At 36.7% G+C, this 13,258-nt stretch overlaps 1 protein-coding gene across 4 annotated transcripts in view; it reads left to right on the top strand.

The window, feature by feature from the left end:
• AAGAB (alpha and gamma adaptin binding protein) overlaps positions 1 to 13,258 on the top strand; it is a 45,403-nt gene that overhangs the window by 11,792 nt on the left and 20,353 nt on the right. For all 4 annotated transcript variants that reach the window (XM_076004503.1, XM_012740778.3, XM_076004504.1 and 1 more), the window contains exons 2-5: positions 3,049 to 3,239; positions 3,358 to 3,454; positions 3,809 to 3,898; positions 7,208 to 7,291. In XM_076004503.1, the coding sequence (XP_075860618.1) occupies positions 3,049 to 3,239; positions 3,358 to 3,454; positions 3,809 to 3,898; positions 7,208 to 7,291 (462 nt within the window). The remainder of the gene's footprint in view (positions 1 to 3,048; positions 3,240 to 3,357; positions 3,455 to 3,808; positions 3,899 to 7,207; positions 7,292 to 13,258) is intronic.

Here is a 13,258-nt window from a genome sequence, read left to right as displayed (position 1 = left end):
TGTTTTAAGCAGCACAGAGAATTAAAAAAAAACAATACAAAACAAAAAATGCCCTACCAGCTACTAAAACGCTGAAATATGAAATACATTGTCCCAACTTACTGGTTGTGTTCCCTTCTAGGTTTAGAGAAAGGAGAAAGAAATAGTTTCTTTGTGTGCGTTAAGTAAGTATCTTAATCATTTAAAAATCAAAGACAGTATAAAATTGAAATCCTAAAAGCTCAGAGTAACAGACATTGGTGTGTTCTTTTGTGTTCTAAACATTAATAAAATGAACAATCCTTAATGGATCCAAATATTCTAAATTGCATTCAGTAATTATATGCCATTTTAATTGATTTTATTTTTCTTGTTAGTTGAAAATGCTGATTTGAAAAAAGCATAACCCAAATTTGATTCTAGTTTTTAACTCTAAAACCAGTTTAGGAAATATCAAGAACTGATTGTGGCAATAATAGGAATATTAGTCTCTTTGCCTTTGAACTAGTAAATTCATTACTATATTTTATTCTTGGTGTTTCCCCCCTTTAAAAAAGTATTTAAGTCAGGCCGGGTGCGGTGGCATGTGCCTATAAGTCCCAGCTAGTCAGGAGGCTGAGGCAGGAGGATTATTTGCTCCCAAGAGTTCCAGGTTACAGGAAGCTATGAACATGCTACTGTGCAGTAGAGTGAGACCCTGTCTCTGGGGAAAAAAAATTAGTTTTGTAATATGCCTTTATATACAACCTTAAGTGTATTTTAAATTTAGGTTTTTTTTGTTATAAAAGGTGCTTTTCATTTTTCAGAAGACCAGTTCCTCTTAATAGCCATGTAATGAAACTTTACCAACAAAAAGTATGCATATGTGTACATGCACATACACACTTTGTATATTATTATACATTATCCTTAGCAGTCTTCTGAACTAAATAATTTCCCCATATCTTTATGTTGAGCAAAAAGTGATGGCAGCCTTCCAAATATATAATCTTAGCTCTGGATCTTAAAATCTAACTTCTGGTTTTCAATGTTTTACTAATTATGAGTTTGAGGCATATATTTTTTTTCCTTTTTTTTTTAGGTTATTTATTTATTTTTTATTTCAGCATATTACGGGGGGTACAAATGTTTAGGTTACATGTATTGCCTTTGTCCCACCTGAGTCAGAGCTTGAATCATCTCCATCCCCCAGATGGTGGGCACCACACCTATTAGGGGTGAATATATCCATCCCCTTCTTCCCCCTCCCACCTGCCTGACACCTAATGAATGTCACTACTATATATGCACGTAAGTGTTGATCAGTTAATACCAATTTGGTGGTGAGCACATGTGGTGCTTGTTTTTCCATTCTTGTGATACTTCACTTAGTAGAATGGGCTCCAGCTCTATCCAGGATAATATAAGAGGGGCTAGATCACCATTGTTTTTTGTGGCTGAGTGGAACTCCATGGTATACATGTACTACATTTTATTAACCCACTCATGTATTAATGGGCACTTGGGTTGTTTCCACATCTTTGCAATTGTGAATTGTGCTGCTATAAACATTTTAGTGCAGATGTCTTTATCATAGAATGTCTTTTTTTCATCTACTGGGTAGATGCCCAGTAATGGGATTGCTGGATCAAATGGTAGTTCTACTTATAGCTCTTTGAGGTATCTCCATATTACTTTCCACAGAGGTTGTACTAGTTTGCAATCCCACCAGCAGTGTATGAGTGTTCCTGTCTGTTTGCAACCACGCCAGCATTTATTGTTTTGGGACTTTTTGATAACTCACTGGAGTTAAGTGATATTTCATTGTGGTTTTGATTTGCATTTCCCTGATTAGAGATGTTGAAAATATTTGCATGCTACACATCTGATAAAGGGCTGATAACTAGAATCTATATAGAACTCAGGAAAATCAGCAAGAAAAAAAATCAAACAGCCCTATCAAAAAGTAGGCAAAGGACATGAACGGAAACTTTTCAAAAGAAGATAGACTAGTGGCTAAGAAATTTATGAAAAAATGCTCAACATCTCTAATCATCCAGGAAATGCAAATCAAAACCACAACTGAGGCATATTTTACATGTTCATCTTCCTATGCATTAAAAAGCAGTAGAGACCATTTACTCTATATTCTTCTAATAAGCCAATTAGTGGCATTTCATTTTACTTCTGTAAGCTCATTTTCCACGTTTGTATAAAATGAAGATGGGGTTATGGGTGTGAGAGATGGGAGTTCGGGATAGAACAATTTCTAACGTCTCTTCAAGGTCTAAATATTGTGTGACATGGGGAAGCAAAATGCTTCGATGGCTCTATGACCAGATCTATATATATTTATTTGTTCATCATTGACTTGTCTCTTACTGTGAGGATTTCCTATTATACCCATGCCTCTCTTGGATTTCTGAAAGATTTAGTTATAATTAAAACCATTTACAGTAATTTGCTTGGCTGTTATAGATTTAAAATTTGCCAGCAGTGTCTTCATCAAACAAGGATTTGGATTGGCTTTCAGACTGTGAACAAGGCTGAATATAAACGGAATCAGAGTCATTTATCGGTAGCCATTCTTTCATTTCATTTATTTAATTAATGTCTAAGCATTTGGTCCAAGGAGTATATGTAGCTCTTCTAGTTTATTAATGGTTTAGCTTTAATCCTATATTTCTTTTAGCTTGTGATAAGTACAAAATAGTTAGAGATTCTGTAAGATTTTTATAATCTTCTAGCTCCCATGAAGTACTTAAGCAATAAAATAAACACAGCTGTCATTCTTTCTCTTCTACTTGCTCTTTTCTGGATATTTGGTTAGATGATTATTTTCTTTATCTATTACCTAGTCATGATTTTTGCATTCTTAAAGGAAAAAACCAATGTCTTAAATTACATCACTATTAATTTTATAATTAAATGATCAGAGAAGAAAATGACCTAATAAATGCAGAGCCCTTTGAAATCCTTGCATAAAGGGAAACAGCCAAAGTACCAGATTAATCTGGTATCTTATTGAGAAAATTGACCAATGTGTATTGGTTTTGTACTTTTGTTTGTAACATTGTGTCATTTATTTAGATATCCTTGGAACAGAAGATCTTACTGTGGAAGTGACTTCCAACGATGCTGTGAGATTTTATCCCTGGACCATTGATAATAAATACTATTCAGCGGATATCAATCTATGTGTGGTGCCAAACAAATTTCTTGTCACTGCAGAGATTGCAGAGTCTGTCCAAGCATTTGTGGTTTACTTTGACAGCACACAAGTAAGACTTGTTTTTCATAGAGCTGTGAATAAGAAATTATTGTGTGCTTTTCCCCGCTACATTTTCTGTGAGTTTCTTACATGTCTGTCTTCTGTTTGTTTGTTTTTGCTCCCTCTAGAAATCAGGTCTTGATAGTGTCTCCTCATGGCTTCCACTGGCAGAAGCATGGTTACCTGAGGTGATGATCTTGGTCTGTGATAGAGTATCTGAAAATGGTAAGGCATGCAGATGGGATGGTAGTTGGTATGTATGTTTGCTACGCCTTGGTAAACAGAGTACATCTGTTTCCTTAACTTAGAACAGTACATCTCCTGTGACTTTATTACTTTACAAAAATATTTGCAGCTATTTCACTTTAGAGTTTTGTAATATTTACTTTTTTTCTAAGAATGGATATTTTGTGTTTGAGAAATCATCTTCTTTATATTATTTTATTTTAGATACCTAGAAGAAATTTAGAATAACAAAGACATTAAGGGAATACACTGAGATTTGTGAAGAGTATTGCAGGGGCATTCATGTTTTATTTTTACTTATAAAGATAAAGATTCTTTTGCACATTCTTTTAGGTGTAAACCGACAAAAAGCTCAAGAATGGTGCATCAAACATGGCTTTGAATTAGTAGAACTTAGTCCAGAGGAGTTGCCAGAGGAAGATGGTAAGTGTTTTATGTGTGAGTATAATAGAAAACATGGCATTTAGATTGAGATATGAGAGATTATTTTAATTCAGAGAAGAAGAATCACAGTGAAATTCAAGAAATATTTTTTCCCCAGCTGTTTGAAAAGATCTGAGCAAAATTCACTGATGTGGTCTTACCATTAATGTAATAATCCATTTACCTAGTTTCACCATCCATTTTAGGACTTTTGAAAATGTTGTTTTTCTTACAGATAAAAGTAAAGGATTTCTATCTAAAATCTTTGTCATTTCCCCAATCCCTTATCCTTTCCCACTGCCAAAGGAGAGTTAGACCTATATTCATAGACAAAGCTTATGTGGCTTATTTTGAATTCACAGTAACCTAAGGCTGAATTCCCAGGAACTCCAGGGAGCATGGTGGACCTATTTGTATATCTTTTGGACATTTGAAACCAAAAATAGATCCAGAATGTCTTCTTCTCCTGCATTACCCTCCACCCCCTCTACAGATCTACATTAACTACCTTCTCCTGCTATCTGTACCTTCTATGTCTTCCCTCTCTTCTTCTTTTCTCCCCCTTTTCTTTTCTCATCTTTTCTTCTTCCAAGTATGGCTATTGTGGGATCTACCAGGATAAGATGGCTTTTGGCCCACCATACCTTATAATCTGGTATAGGGTTATATACCTTATAGCTGGTATAAAATATGTATGCAAATAATTGAATTACCAAGTGGAATGCCATAAGTATTATAGAAAAAATGCTGGTGCCCTGGTATTTCAGAGACAGGAGAGATTACTTCTGTTTAGGAATTCAGAGACTGTGTTGGCACCATGAACTCTTCACATGTTACCTGTTCCATGGGGTAGAAGTGGAACAAGTACTAGACTTAGAGACCAGTGGAAGGGTGGCATTGACAAGATGCCAGTTGTTTCAAAAGACATTATAGGCAGGGGCAACTGGTATGAATTAAAGTATATAGGTAGGACACAATCAGTCATTATATAAAACCTATTTTTTTTAAAAAAAGGGAATTAAAAATTTTTTAAAAATATTCTGACTTATTTAGAATTTTTCAAAAATACTGTTACCTTTGAGAATAAAACCTTGCCAGAGAAAAGAGAATAAAAATGAAATTAAAGGGCTGATTTTTTTCTTATACCTTTTTAAGAATATTGAAAATTAGTAAGAACAATTTCTCTTTCTGTGTTTTTCTAGGTCCCCTAAAACTTGTGCCCTGTTTTGTGTATGTAAACATATGTGTAATTGATTATTTCTGGCACTATAATTTTTTCTTTGTCCTGTTGTCTTTGGGAGTTAGTATTTGACTGTTAACCATTTTGGAATCTCTGCTTCTTTGTATCACTATACTTCTTGCCCTTTGTCCGAACAATGTTCTTGTAGTAATTCAGTTTAATCTTAAAATAGGTTTTTTGACATGTTGTTAGGTAAGGTAATGAAAACTTTCCTAAAATTTTTTTTTTTTGTGTGTGTGTGTGTGTGTTTTTTTGAGACAGAGTCTCGCTTTGTTGCCCAGGCTAGAGTGAGTGCCATGGCGTCAGCCTAGCTCACAGCAACCTCAAACTCCTGGCTCAAGCAATCCTCCTGCCTCAGCCTCCCAAGTAGCTGGGACTACAGGCATGCGCCACCATGCCCGGCTAATTTTTTGTATATATATTAGTTGGCCAATTAATTTCTTTCTATTTATAGTAGAGACGGGGTCTCGCTCTTGCTCAGGCTGGTTTCGAACTCCTGACCTCGAGCAATCCGCCCGCCTCGGCCTCCCAGAGAGCTAGGATTATAGGCGTGAGCCACCTCGCCCGGCCAATTTTTTAATATAAGCTGTTCCCAAGCCATATTCCCTCATCTTTTATTTGCATGCATTATTCGAACATCAGTATGGGACTTTATGCTCATTTGTATTAAATTTCATCTTATTGGTTCTAGCTCTTCATTCCAGACCACAGTTTTGGTTCCTGCTTATATCATCTAAACATTCTTTCGAGAATTAAGTCATTCATAGTTAAGATAAACCTGCTTCTTATGTCTTCATCTAATTATTGATAGTAATAAACTCCCTCATCTCTATAGAGTGTTTTCAGTTTAGTCCCCACCATATTTCTGTTAGGTTAGTATTCTTTAAATGATTCATCAATTCATCAAATATTTGCTGAGTGCTTGCTGCCTTTCAGGCACCATGTTAGACAGTGGGCATGATGAACTCAGTAAGACTAGATTCCTGCCCTCAAGGAGTACACCAGCAAATCATTAGTTTCAGCACCTTTCCTCTAGGAGAGGTGTGCATGGAGTGCTCTCATCCCTACTTTTCTTTGAGGATAGCATATGTGATTTGCTCTTAATCAAATAGCTAGTAAGGGACAGATCCTGAGTTCAAATTAATATCTTCTGTATTCTAATTCTGTGCTCTTCCTGTTAAACCACCCACCCAGGGCCAGGCCAGGCCACTAGAGACAGGATCTCTATATTCTGTGAACTCTTAGGACACTTTTCTTTTTCAAGCACGTGAAAACCATTTCTGCTGTTATTTTCCATTTGCTGTCTTATAATCCTCAGTATTTAAAGGCTCCCCATTTTCTTTGTACACAGTCACACCTATGTTGTAGCTAAGAACACCACCTTATTATTGATGTACTGACTGAGATTACTGCCCTATTATTTTGAGTCATATCAGTCAAATTCAAGAAATAGGATAGTACCACTACTAAACTAAGTAAACTAGTTGTAATGACCCCTTTCCTGTCTCTTACACTTATAGTTACAGTAGTTTCACTTCTCACTCTTAAACTCTTTCCCTAATCAAGAAGTTCTTCTCTAGATTATCTGTCATAAATAATACTTATTGTTCTATGGTTCTCAGCAGAAGATAGAGCATTTATAGGATTTTATAACATACTAAGAGGACCATTCCTGCCCTCAGGAAACTCATTTTCCATAGATGACCAAGACTGGTATCTCTGGTACTAGGCCAGGATTACATAATTAGTAGACTCTTACATTTTCAGGAGAATGTGAGTGGATTCCATTGGTGAGGCAACAGGGATAACTTTATTATATAACTCTCTTATATTGTGTGTTTATTTAATTATTTTAGTTTCTAGAGTATTCTTATCAGGAGCTCTAAGCTCTGTATTTGCTTTTTCTTCCCTTATTATATAAGTTAGAGTATGTAGTAACAACTAAATAAGTAAGATAATTAAACCACAGTTATTTGAAAATATGGCTTGGGGGGATGTATACACACATTTATATGAATATGTATGTATGTGAGTGTGTATATAAATATATATATTCCTCCTCTGATTAGATGACTTCCCAGAATCTACAGGAGTAAAGCGAATTGTACAAGCCTTGAATGCCAATGTCTGGTCCAATGTAGTGATGAAGAATGGTAAGTAATATGGGGGCTAAAGTCGTTTTTTTTTTCCTTATTCCTTGTAAGTTTAAATTATTCAGATATATGTGGAACTATTAGGATTATTTGAAATCTATAGATTTATTCCAATTTCAAGTCCCTGGTTAAAGGAAGAGCAAAAAGTAGCATTTCTAGGAATTTTTAATATATGTTAATAGTTAATTTATAGGAATTTAGAGGTTGCCTATAACATGCCCAGCATTGTCTTTGGCTTTGAGAAATACCTCCAAAGTTGTAAGACACGGACTCTATCATTAGGAAGCCCCTAGCCCAGGTGTGGAATCCAAGTATACACTTTTCAAATGCCGGGTAACTATGCAAGGCAGTCTGTGATAAGCGCAGAATGATTGAAGCAGGCAGTAAATGCACAGAGTCAGAGATGTGGCCGTTGTGTTAGGCTCAAGTACATAGAGAGCTTCAGGAAGAAAGTGGGTGCTGACAGTAGTTATCCTGAGATAGTCAAGATTTAGGTTGATGAAAGGGGAGAATGACAACCAGAGGAGAAAGCCTGGCATCAAGAATAATGTTCTAGGGTCCCTAGTAGAATCTTACTTACTGGTTGGAGCTAGCTTAGAGAGAGGCCTGAATCCTAGGCAGGGGAATTTGGGCTTTTTCCTGCAGGCATTGGTGAATCACTGGAGGTTTTTTAACAAGGGAGTGATACAAAGAAGTTGGCATTTTTGAAAGGTTAATGTCATGGTGGTGTCCAGAGGGTTCTGGCAATTGAAGGAAGTCAAAGTAGAGTCTGAGGTCAGGGAGACCAGAGCTGTTGCAGCAGCTCGAGAGTGAGGTGTTTGGGCCTGGGCTAATGTAGTGGCAGTGGCCATGGGGCTTCTGGAAGGCTGGATCTGAACTGCAGTCTGAAGGGGATAGGCTAGTTGGCACACACTAACCTCTTGCAGTCTGCATTAGTTTGCTAGGGCTTCGGTAACAAAGTACTACAAATTAGATGACTTAGAACAACTTGAGTTTATTGTCTCACAGCCTTGAAACCCAGAAGTCCAAAATTAACATGTCCTCTGGGCCATGCTCCTTCTGAAGGTGCTAGGGAGGGGTCTATTCCAGGTCTGTCTTCTAGCTGCTGGTAGTTCCTTGGCTTGTGGCAGCATTACTCCACATGGCATTCTCTCTGTGTGCCTATCTGTGTCTAGATTTCTTTTTATAAGGACAACAGTCATATTGAATTAGAGGTCCACCCTACTGCAATGTGACCTCATCTTAACTAATTACATCTGCAATGAACCTGATATGAATTAGGTGAGGGGGATACAATGCAATCCATAACATAGTCCTTTAGGAATTGCTGCCTCTGTAACGTTTTTCTTTTTTATAACTGTTGGCCACCTAAACTAGTGTGCTATGCTGACTGAAACACTACAGAAGGAAATGAGAAAAGTATTTGACAGTGGCCCTGCCACATCTTCCCTGAGGTAAAGGGTCAAGTAGAAGATCAGTTTTATAGAAGTAGAATATTTCACCTCAATTTCTGGTAGACACTTGAGTGTTAAGAGAGATGGGTACCCTTTAGCTTGCCTGAAGTCTGATCTAACCCTTGTTATCATTGGAGAAGGTCCTTTTGGCATAATAAGATATTCTTTCCTCTTCTTCCCCTCACCTATTCCTCCTTCCTCCTTTTTTCTTTCTAGGAGGAATCTAACATGTTTGTGACATTGAATTGCAAAGATATTAGATTTTATTTTATTGCTATAGGTAATCAAAATAAGGTCCTGATAGATCTAGAAAAAATAAGGAGATTTTACCCTATGTTGTTATCTCTTTGTTATCAAAATAAACTCATATAAGGCTTGGTCCTTCTCATTCATTCATTCATTCAGCAAATCTTTGTTCAGCATTTACCATAGTGAGGCATTGCTCTAAACTGTCTAAACTATAAAAATAAGTTTAAGATTTGGTACATAAACTGTATCAATTTAGAATAAAATTATATTCAGTGGTGCTTGTTATATTTATGAGAACTATTTTCAGAATATCTTATTTGGCTTCAATCATTTTTTGAAAAATCTGTCTCCCAAGTTCATACATTAAAAAAGTACTACCTTGTACATTTGTGACTATAAATTTAGAAGCTGGACTGAACATACTTTATTACTTTGGAAGTATGGTCAAAGGTGTTTTATGAAAAAATGCCACTCTACTTGTTTTAGGCATTAAACAATATTCTTAAAAGAATTGCAAAGCAAAGAGGCATACTGTGGATTTTTCATGGTTCTTCGCCCGGAAGCCTCTTTGCTTTCTTCTTTTTTCTCTACAGTGCTGATACATTGGTTTGCTGTTAACCAAAACCCAAAATATTACCATTAGCTTAATTCCATGTTTAAGAGGATCCTGGCCTGTGTGGTCTGAAGGAAACTTAACTGTCTTCTCTCTAGGAGAAGCCTAGAATATGGAAATACAATGACATTTGGATGCAACCCAGGTCTTAGGAAGCGTGAAGAACATCCTTATAGAGCCCCACATCTTACATTAGAGACACAACTCTGTGTGGATAGATGACGGGTCATCTTACTTTTCACAGGAGGGTGACCTACCTCCTGTGCTGTTGGTGGAGCCTCGCTTAACTGGTGATCTGTCTGAGTGCCTAGTGAACTGTGCCTTCCTCAGCAGGCTTTTCTTGAATGCCTGAGTAATACCTATTAGCAAGTGCTCAGACTGGTTTATTTGTTTTGTGGATCTCTGTCTTCTCTACTCCTATTTCTCTTTCATTTTTCCTGCTTTTTTCTTACTTTTTAAAATATTATGGTTAAATATATGTAAAATTTACAATTTTAATTCTTTTTTTTTTTTTTTTTAATTTTAGAGATGAGGTCTCACCATATTGCCCAGCTGACCTCGAACTCTTGGGCTCAAGCAGTCTTGCCTCAGCCTCCCAAGTAGCATTTTGACTATTTTCAAGTGTGCAGTTCAGTGGCAATATGTATATTCACATTGTACAACCATCGCCACTCAGAAAAAATTTTAAACCAAAAAGTTTTTTAAATAAAAAGGTTTGTTGACAAAGTAAGAAAAGATAATAGAGGTATTAGATGGATACCTTTTTCAGGACTCTAATGACTGATTTTTGTTGTTGATTTGGTTAGAAAAATTACTATAATCACAACTGATCCTTTGGGATTTTATGTTGGGAAATTACACAATACCAATTGATTATTTGGGATTATGTATTGTCTAGTATTTATCGAGCAGTAATGAAACAGATTATGCCATGCTGGTCTTTAATTTTGTATAGTTGCAGAAAAATATTTGTTCAAAACACTTATAAAAAATCCATTTAAGCTGGTTGTGGTGGCTCACATCTGCAATCCTGGCACTTTGGGAGGCCAAGGCAGGAGGATCACTTGAGGCCAGAAGTTTGAAACCAGCCTGGACAACACAGTGAGAGACCCAATCTCTACAAAAAAAATTAAAAAATCAACAAGGCATGGTGGCATTCGCAGAAGGACTGGCTACTTGAGAGGCTGAGGCAGGAGGATGGTTTGAGCCCAGGTGTTGGAGGCTGTAGTGAGCTATGATCCTATTACTGTACTCCAGCCTGGGTGACAGAGTGAGACTCTATCTATTAAAAAAAAAATCTATTTACATATGTTCAGTTTGAAAAAATAATTCCAATTCTAGTAAGGACTATGGAAATTTAGCTGTTATGACAAATAGAACTGAAAACATACAAATCTGACTAGGGTTTTATTTCTTTGTAGTTTTTTGGACACTTGACATTCAAAGGTCAAATATTTAATCTGAAAATCTACTTGATTAAAAACCTAGAAATGAGTAGCCTTCTTCCTGCCTTTAACCAAGATAAACTTTTCCTACATGGGAATTCATGATTTAATGAGTGCTTATTGTAAGTCTGAACAACATATCTGGTTATAGGATATCTTCATAACTTTTTTCCTTTAGTTTCTTAAAAGTTAATTTTAGGTCCCAGTGTGGTGGCTCACACCTGTAATCTCAGTACTTTGGGAGGCCAAGACAGGAGGATCACTCGAGTCCAGGAATTCGAAACCAGCCTGGGCAATATAGCAAGACCCTGTCCGTACAAAATTTTTAAAAAAATTAGCCAGGAGTGGTGGTGCGTGCCTGTAGTCCTCACTACTCAGGAGGCTGAGGCGGGAGGATCATTTGAGCACAGGAGTTCAAGGTTGCAGTGTGCTGTGAACATGCCACTGTACTCTACTCCGGTCTGGGCAGCAGAGTGAAACCCTGTCTCAAAAAAAAGAAAAAAAGTTAATACACAAGCAGTCAAAGAAAAAAATTGATGAATTGAGCTTCATCAAAATTAAAACTTTTGTTCTTCAAAGGACACTATAGGAAAGCAAAAGACAGGCCTCAGAGAAAATATTTGTAAAACATATCTGATAAGGATCAGCAGAATATATCTAGAATGTCATAAAGAACTCTTACAACCCAATAATAAAAAGACAAATAAGCTGGTTAAAAAATGGCAAAGAATTCGAATAGACATTTCTCCAAGAAAGATGCATGATGACCAGTAAGCACATGTAAAGATGCTCAACATCATTAGCCATCAGGGAACTGCAAATTACAACTAGAATGAGATACCACTTCACACCCACTGAGATGACTAGGAGCAGACATTTTCTGTCCAGTTTAGACTTAGCACACACATAAAAAGATGATAACCAGTGCTGTTGGGGATGTGGAGAAAGTAGAACCCTCATATACTGCTGGTGGGAATGTGAAATGGCACTGCAGCCACTTTGGCAAAATAGTAGTTGCTCAAAATGTCAAACATAGAATTGCCTGCCATATGACCCAGAAGTTCCAGTCCTGGGTATAAACCCAAAGGAACTGAAAACATGTGTATGCAAAAAATTTTGTAAAAATGCTTATAGCAGTATTATTCATAATTGCAAAAAGTAGAAAAAACTGCTGAAAACAAAATTTGGCATATCTGTACAATGGAATATCATTCAGCCATAAAAATGAAGCATGGGCCAGGCGTGTAATCCTGCTCTTTGGAGGCCAAGGTGGGAGGATTGCTTGAGCCCAGGAGTTCGAGATCCTCCTGAGCAACATAGTAAGACTCTGTCTCTGCAAAAAATAAAAAAAATTAGCCAGGTGTGGTGGCACCTGCCTATACTCCCAGCTACTCAAGAGGCTGAGGCTAGAGAGTTGCTTGAGCCCAGGAGTTTGAAATTGCAGTGAGCTGTGATGACACCACTGTACTTTAGCTTAGGCAACAGAGAGAGACCCTGTCTCAAAACAAAACAAACAAAATGAAGCATGGATGCATGCTACAATGTGGATGAACCTCAAAAACATCATGCTCAGTGAAAAAAGCCAGGCACAAAAGGCCACATGTTGTAAGACTTCAGTTATATGAAATGTCCAGAATAGTTAAATTCATAGAGATAGAAAGTAGATTAGTGGTTCCCAGTGGCTGTTAGGAAGGGTTACTAATGGGTACGGAGTTTCTTTTTGGGGTGATGAAAATGTTCTGAAATTAGATAGTGATGAGGGTTGTAAAACCTTGTGAATATACTAAAAACCACTGAATTGTATACTTTAAAAAGTCTGGATTTTATGATATGTGAATGATACCTCAATAAAAAGAAAAAGGAAGGAAGGAAATGATGCCACTAATGGTGATAATAATGGTAATGGCAGGAGGGGTGTTGGTGGTGTTAGAAGAGGGAGAAGTATAATCTTACTAACAGCAGCTGCTTGCATATCTGCGTTATCTTATTTAATCCTCAAAATATCCCTATGAGAAGTTCAAAGAGGTCAAGCAATTTCCCCAAGGTCCTATATAGCTCATCAGTTCTCAAACTTGTTTGCACATTGAAATTACTTGGGAAACTTTAATTACCTGGGATGCTTTTAAACCTATGCTGTCTGGGCCTCACCCAGACCATTTATTTTTTTTTTATTTTATTTTTTTTCCATTCAATGCCTTATTTATTT

The sequence above is a fragment of the Microcebus murinus genome, chromosome 6, assembly GCF_040939455.1.
Source record: "Microcebus murinus isolate Inina chromosome 6, M.murinus_Inina_mat1.0, whole genome shotgun sequence".
Lineage (NCBI taxonomy): Eukaryota > Metazoa > Chordata > Mammalia > Primates > Cheirogaleidae > Microcebus > Microcebus murinus.
The sequence above is the reverse complement of the archived record's forward strand: the minus strand, read 5'-3'. Positions and strand labels throughout refer to the sequence as shown.